We start from the raw sequence: 8264 nt of genomic DNA, 5'->3' as shown, positions 1-8264 counted from the left end.
GTGTAGGTCGGACTCATCTACAGTCCTGACAAATTTCATGTTGATCGGTGCAACCGTTTATGTGCTACGGTTGACCAAAAATCACAGAAAAAATAAATAAATAAACAGTACAAAACAATATGACCCCTGTTTTGCATGCCGGGGTCATAATTAATTAGCTTTTGGAGTCAGCCATCTTTAAAATGGCCACCACTGCACAGCAAAGTTGGCAAATCTAAAAATGGCTAAAGCTACCATCACAAACTAACTTCAGTGTTAAACTACTGAACAGCTTTTTTAAGAGACTTGGATTATTGGCTTCAACTACACGAAAATCTAATGAACAAACCGGAGTGAAACTCTCAGAAAAATGGCAAAAATTTACTGAGATACACAAATATTAAGCTATGGTTTATGTGTTTTTAACTGAGACTCATCCTCAACACATTCTCTAAGCACTAACTAGCCTGGCCCTTCCCTTCCTACGCAGTTCCACTCAATTCTAGTTTCACTTCACTGCTCTGTCTGGGATTTACCTGGGCCAATCAGAGAACAGAAGGCGGAGTTTTGAATGACATCGATTTTCTGCTCAGTGTCTGCTGGTTAGTTTAGCATACGGCAGCGAAGGACTTGAATGAAGCCAGTCTGTGTTGATAAGGCTTCCAAATTAAAATAAATTTGTCTGACAAAGCAGCAGCTCTCATTTACAGTTGTCTCATTCAGCTCGGTACTTCTCTCCTCTCAGCAGGGTTGTTTACAGTGCACACGATTTCCGGTTAGCTTCTTAGCTTAGCCTCCTTCACAGTGGAGCTGGCACTTGTGGCCAACCGATCCAATCATTTTAAACTTCAGCAGAGGCCACGCCTCCAGCAAGAACCACTTCTCTATAGCCGAGAGTCCAGACCGGACGAGGGTCTGGTTTTTCCAGGCTAAGGTCAATATTGAGATTTGACAAAAAACATATGAGATCTTAGTTTAAATTTTGGGCAATATGCATTTTTTTCAAGAAATGCTAGGCCTTTAATTTATCTGTAATTAACTAATGCATTTTTATGTAAGCCCAATTTGTGTTTGATTATTTATTGTTAATTAAACATCAGGCATTTGCGTTGCATTTTAAATTAAGATTATTCTTTTTCAGAGTCATCATCAAATTCAGAGTGCTATAAATGCTGTGAAAATAAAAAAAGTGCAACATTTCATTTTAAAATAGAAGTGTAAATWGGCCAAGTTGAGTTGAAATAAAAAATAAATAAATGAAAATGTGATTGAAAATTCTTTTTAGCAGATAATGTCAGCAGCTCCTGCAGTTAATGGCAGGTGTCCAKCTGCACGGTGATATTTGAGTGTGTTTGTTTTGCTGCTGGAAAATCAATCATTTCACTTCCCTGCAGTTGGCTACGTTGATTAAAAAATAATATGATGGCTTTTATTTTAAAATTGATTCATTTCAGTTCATTTGTATGTGATTTTTCTGAGTTTGTCAGCTCATACAGTTAAATCACATACTGAAGGAACAGACCTGACTCTTTGACCCTACAGGGAGGGAATCTAATGCATCTTTTTATCATATGCATGGTTTCACTTCACTTGATTTCTCTTCACAAATCAATACCAACTTGTTGCAAGTGAAAAGCCTTGATTTCTGGACTGAACGGAGACTTTTTCTCATAAAGATCTCTCAATTTTTAGTGTTCCAGGATGGTTTTAGCATGGGGTATGTCTGGCAGTATGTTTGGTATTATTTAAATATTTTCATTCAGGATGCGGAACTCATGGTAGATTTTAGAAATCARTTGAAAAGTCATCAAGGCCAAACATTCCTTGAAGGAATGCATTTTGCCAAAATCATCTTATTTTGAAAAATGTAGCCATTTTGGTAAAACTTTGAAAAATAGCATTATGTTACAATTCTAAGGCAATATTTCAGTGTATCAAAAGATCTGTAAGGGCTTGGAATTTCTGTTTTGAATGACCATGAGCTACTACCTCATCAATTTTTAAAGTTTAGCTCAATATCTGTACAATATACTTATTTGTGCTAAGATYAGTTGGCTGTAGCAGCCCTATTGAGTTGGATTGTTTCCATGAATTAATCAGTTRTATATGAATGAGTTACTGCTTAATGAAAGTTTTATTATAATTCATTCAATGKTTCAGAAGATATTTTGCTAACAGTGCAGCAAACACACGCACACACACACATRATCAAAACCATTATTGCTCTTGGCAGCAGGTGAAAATAAACTCAGTGCTTTACTCTGGAACCAAAGCAGAAGAAATCAGGTAACAGATTTAACACAAGAGCGAATAAGTGGAGCTTTAATCTATAAAGCGTGCACCCAGCCTATATCAAACTTACSGCGCAGCAATTAAAACCCCAAAACGCACCAATATAATCAGCCAGACATTTAATAAATTGCACAAAAGATTCAACAGCACCAATGTGCACACAAACACACACGCACAAAAACAGCTTGTTTCTAAGTTTCAATCAGACCACTGCACTGTCAGAATCCATTCCCTGGTCCTTTGACCATAACTCTAACCCAAACTGTTTCAGCGATTAGACCGATCCAGAGTGATTAAGAAAGTTTTTCAACCTCTAACCAAAACATAAATCAAACCAGGCCCCTAAAACCATATTTTTATAACTTCGAAAAAACATTACACTCACAGAGGCTGCAGTTTTGTCTCTACTTTTACAGCAAGTCTTTGTATGCTGCTGTTCTGTCGGCTGTTGGATTCTGTCCTAGGAGAAAAAAAAGGAAGATAAAAACCAACTTACGGCACTTGTTTTTTATCTAAGAAATAAGATGATTTTTCTACTTGGCATCGTGTTATTGCATGTCTGAATGCTCTAAAAGCGTTAAGCTGCCCAAACCTTTGCTTTCAGACGTCTTCACATTTACTGATGATGAGTTAATCCAGTGCGTTTGATTAGCACCAACAGATTGCTTAATTGCATACGTTGTGTGGAAAGAACGAGAAAGTAGGGAGTTTTTCACACCGCTTTGACATTTTGTTTTAGTTAACACTGTCGGTGTGAAGGTTTTATTTACTTAGTTTTAAAAYCTGCTTAGTACAAAACGATTTTTAATATCAGGCGCTGCTAAAGGTTAAAGGCGATAATGATTTCAGCTGTGCGCTCAGTTTTTTTCTGTAGCATTAGCAACATATTCCAACAACCAAAGGACAGATTTTAATGAAACTCTCAGAAAGTAATAACTGGATGCTGAGCTTCAGCTGAAATACACTCTTGGTGTCAATGCAACTCAAGATGGCTGCTAATTTTAGTCACAAAAATCACCATAACTTGGTCAGCTTTACAGATGCTGAGTTGTTGTAGCTGAGAGTCATTTTGAGTTTTGCAGTAATGCATTTTATTGTCCTAACATTTCACCAAAATGGYTACAACTTTGTCAAATGTCAACAGAAGATGCAGAATTTTAACCTAAAGCTCTAGCATGAAAGGTGACGTTGATATGCAGTCCCTTATTAAATGCTAGGCCTTGAATTTAATGTTTGATTTGAAAAAGCCTCACATTTACAGAGTTCTGATTTTTCTCTAACTATATAATAAATGTGATTTACATTTCCATGAGTTTAATTAATGGATAGCAGCACGAGGCTTTTATTTCTTTGTTATTTCATCAATTTTGTACCATTATAGACTCAAATAATAGAACATATTTTTTCCCATTTTTACACACTGTTACATTTTTGAATACTCATTTTCTAGAATTGCAAAAAGAGAAACAACATCCCACTCAGTGAGTTCTTTTTTCTGGGCTTTTTTTTTTCTTGTATAAATCTTTCTCCTGTTCCCTTTTATTTTTCTCGTTTTCCATCTAGCTGTATGACCTTGGTTCCCCTGCTGAATCCTCCAACACTTTGCTTGGCTGCAGTCTTATTGATAACCACTGCACCGACGTGGAGCAGCTTTCCTCCTGTGGCAAGAGGGGCAGCTGTCACGGGGAGAGGGGCTCTTTCAGCTGCCTGTGTGAAAAAGGCTTTACGGGGCCGCGGTGCGATCACTGTAAGTATGTAGAGTTGCTTTTTCAGCGAYCGTGATGCTTTTTTGGTCTGTTTTGCGTCCAAGCCTCACGAGGTGCACGGACCAAATGGAAAGATTTCTGGTGTGGGAAGATAACCTCGCCTTGCATAACGTAGTTTTGAACAGTCTTACACAGACTCTGGCTGTAACTCCCTCGTGTTTTTTTTCCATGTGACAGCTGAAATAATTGAAACAAGCCTTTTTCTTCTTTTTATTTTGATTGACAAGTGGCTCCGGAGTTTTCCTTTGACGGTCGGAGCCACGTTCAGCTCCAGCTGGGGTGGTCTCTGCCTGCGCGGCACACCAGAGTCCAGATTGGGGTACGGACACGTGCCTCGGCCGGTGTCCTCCTCAGCCTGCTGTCCCAGGAGCAGAGTGAATACCTACGCTTAGAGGTGAGTCACGGGCCAGCCACTCACTCGCCTCCACCTTGACAGCTGTGATTGTCTTGTTTGTGAGCCTTAAAATGATGATTAGGCCTTGCAAATGATTGCTGGAGATGCTTGTCAGGCTGAGAGTGAGTAATATCAGGGTTGAAGACATATGGGTGGATACTGAGGAGGCTGGTGAGTGGCATATGTATGTTCTTAACAGGCTCTTTCAGTGGGTTGCAGAATGTTTTTTTTCAAGGATATGATTTTTTTAAGTCCTTTTTTTTATCTAAGGCTATATCTGTGTCTGGTTTCAAACYCAGTTTTCTATGGCAAGAGAGTGAGTTTTTATTGTGGGCAACAGTAGCACAGAGGTTGGGGAAAACCAGTCTGTGATTGGGAGGTTGCAGGTTCGAGTTCCTGGACCATTACCAAGAATGAAAGACATAATACCAAAAATGGGGGTAGAGGTAAAGCAGCCACATGACTCTTATTTACCCCTAGAGCAAGGCCCTTAAAGTACCTGTGACATGCATATCCTTCAAATACAAAAACTCATAGAAAACATCTTTATGCTTAAGAARCACATTATTTTACCCATTTTGTCACATAACTGGCTCATTTATTTTGGATTTGGCTCAGCCAAAGTGAAACAGGAAGTGACAAAAAAAGGGAAACTCGTTAAAAAAACTAGAAGCACTCGGAGAGTGCAAACCTCCACCAAGACCAATCTCCCCCATCCTGTAAGAGTTAATGCGTAAAAACAGAGATGGAAACACATTTGCCGATTAAGTTCTGATGTAGCGAACATTTAAGCAGCAGTATGCACGGGATTTCTTCTYGGTGGAGTCCAATGTGAAAAAAAAAGTCAGACTTGTCACCTGACGTTATTCATCGTCAAACTGGTGTGGGATTAAGCTCCTACGTAAGTTTTCATCAGTCACATTTCACCATGTAAAACGTCTGTTTAATCCCCTTGTTTGAGTTTGTAATGGTTTGACTCTCTTTATAAAGTACTTCCTGGCTCCCCCCGTCTCCAAACTTTGAGGCCCGGCAGCTCTCTGTTTACAAGCCTAGTAGAGAGAAACTGTTTTGAGTGGTTGTTTCGGAAATGTGGAGTGTTTGAGGAAATGGGAAAAATAGGTTTCATGGTGCAGTCACGCACTTCCTGGTCANGCGCTTTGTCTGGTTCCTCACCTAGGACCTGTCTGCCATGGGTGACCCTACCAGGCGCATAAAGCCCCAGACAGCATAGCTCCTAGGATCATTGGGACACTCAAACCCCTCCACCACGATAAGGTAGCAGCCCAAGGAGAGGGTAAATGCACATATTATGGCAAACATTATTCATCATTAAATCTGGTTTTAACATTACTTGTATAAAGTTTGAAGTCCGTGCTGTCCAATCCAGCTCACTGTTTTTTACAAAAGCCCTGTGAAAGCATCACAGCTTTGCGTATCTCAGAGTGTTAAAAGAAAAAAATTCCTGTATCCACATTGTGATCCGGAACATCACCAAAATTTAAAGGTGTGTTCCTTGGCCCAGTACCCACATGTGGTAAAAATGTCATGACAATCTGTCCACAAGTTTGTGAGTAATGTTGTCGGCAGACAGAACGACAGAACGACAGACATACGCGACCGAAAACATTAACTCACGCTCGGCGGAGGTAATAATAAAATCTCTGGTCTTTGTTTATTAAAACAGTATCATTCAAACTTTAACTCTTCATCATCTGTTTGATAGAAACTCAAAATAATCTAAAGAAGCATCAGATTCTTCTCTATAGTCCGTGTTATCAGCTGTTGTAACAATGCTCTGTTTGCATGCAGACGTTCTTGTTTGACATCACTTCCTGTTTCTTCACGTGCAAAAATCTCAACAACCATTCATCTCAGGGGCGTGAAATTTGTTTTGCAATATGTTATCAGTGTTATGTTTTCAAAAATGCATTCATGTTTATGACAAAAATTTAATGTCACAGGAACTTTAATGCCCTCTGTTACACTATGGCTTTTTTGTGATCAAAATTTTATTGATTTTCAACAGGGGTAAGTGGGGTGGGTAGCTTTTCTTTATACAGCTGCACTGAAGTGCTCAGGAAAAGAAAACGATTAAGCACAAAAAGCAGCATAAAATCAAATARTACATGTGCATAAAAATGTCCTAATTAGGATTTGTCTCATCCACTGAGTTAAATTGGTCACACTGTGGCTTGTGGTCGCTCAGTGATCGTTGGTTGGAGAAGACAGGAGCATAAAAAAGTGAGTTTGCGTCATAGTTTGTGGAAGGTCAAAGCTCTTGCTTGACACTTTAAGTTTTAGACACAGTTTGAGTCAAGTGGCTCGCTCTAAGTCATACCTTTTCACTCTTTGTACAACTGGAGTGGAATGGTGCTCGAACAGTTTTTAAAGTCTGCTTCAGTTTTGCCAAACCTCCATAATAGCATGCCTCCACTGTCTGACACATTCCTGAGTGTTTATGAAGGCGGTGTTCCTTGTCAAAGCATTTCATCTTGTCAGCTGACAGGCCGAGTGGGAACAGCACCTGGAAGTAAACGACTCTGGTAGGACTGTCACTCACAGGTCATCAGTTTCCACCCAACACGCCTTTGTTTTTGTGGATTTCGCACCGCCGGTCCGTCTTTGAAGAGCATCTCGTCTCTGCGCCCRGCGCTTGTTATTTGTCAGACAGCGCTGTTTAAAGGCGTCGTCTCTTGTTCTTCTTTGGGGTTTTAACGCTACATGAGGAGAAACAACGGTGTCCTGTTCCGTTGTTTTGGTCCCACTGTGACAGGGAAAAGGAAAAAAAATGCTGTAGTCTTTAATGTGCTGTGAAGCCTCTCAGTGTAACCCTCTCTGGAGCTGAAGCGGTGAGCTGCATAAAGCATCTGATGTCTGTCTGCAGCCGGCGCACTGAAACATTTTCAGCCTTGTTGTCCCAGAGCTCACAGAAACACTTGAGCACAAGCCTGCTGTGTTTTCCGACAACAAGCTCTAATTTAAAGGGCTGTCTCCATGCCCCCTTTTTTTTTCTTAAGGGTAGCTATGGAATAGAGTGCACACTGAATAAATAACCACACTTTCACACAGAGGTTATCAAGGGCTAGCTGGGCAGAAACAACATGCAGCCCTCTGAGGAGTATGGTCTCGCCGTAAAGAAAACATTTATCCAATGCATTCTGAGAAAAGGTTTTCCTGAGTGACTGGGATGCACTAAACTTATTGTCAAATACCAGTAACCTTTAAAACAATGACAATATTTAGCTTTGAAATGGTTCAAACGTCACACATCTTTCAGACATGACACTTTTAGAGTTAACTCTGTTAGCAATATACAATATCGCTAACCATTTCATGGAAACTAAAGAAACGTTCAGAAGATATTTACATCTACAACTGATTATTTTTAGGTGCAATGTAAGATGGCAGCCACAGCTAATCAATATGAAACAAAAGAGTTGCTTCTGGTTGTGTGGGGTGGAGGTGGGCATGATTTTTATGTTTGGAGAGTGGGGTGGGGTGTTTTATGTATTTTTTAATTGCGTTATTTATTGTTGGATGTTGTTTTGTTTTTACTGTTTGATTTACAGATGTAAAATAGCCTTAGGCTAAATCTGGTGCAATGCATCATGTTATGTTTTAATTGCACACTGTCCCGAACAAATAAAATCTTTCATTCATTCAAAAAAAAAAGTATTTAACTTTCTCAGTTTTACAGATGTTGAACAGACGTTTGATGTAGCAGCTGAGTCATCCACAAGATGCACTCTGAGCGTCTTACAATATTGCATGAGCAGCAGTGACCCTTAAGGGATGTCCATGGTCACCCCTGGAAATTTGCTCCCACCCTCACC

The 8264-nt window shown here is 39.7% G+C and overlaps 1 protein-coding gene across 1 annotated transcript in view; it reads left to right on the top strand.

Annotated features, from left to right (window-relative positions):
• The window catches only part of LOC106523195 (neural-cadherin), a 136042-nt gene that overhangs the window by 109960 nt on the left and 17818 nt on the right, over positions 1-8264 (top strand). The window contains exons 27-28 of the mRNA XM_014016560.1: positions 3835-4018; positions 4265-4431. Coding sequence (XP_013872014.1) covers positions 3835-4018; positions 4265-4431 — 351 coding nt within the window. The remainder of the gene's footprint in view (positions 1-3834; positions 4019-4264; positions 4432-8264) is intronic.

This window comes from Austrofundulus limnaeus, unplaced genomic scaffold (assembly GCF_001266775.1).
Source record: "Austrofundulus limnaeus strain Quisiro unplaced genomic scaffold, Austrofundulus_limnaeus-1.0 Scaffold147, whole genome shotgun sequence".
NCBI lineage: Eukaryota > Metazoa > Chordata > Actinopteri > Cyprinodontiformes > Rivulidae > Austrofundulus > Austrofundulus limnaeus.
This window is presented reverse-complemented; position numbering and strand designations above follow the sequence as displayed.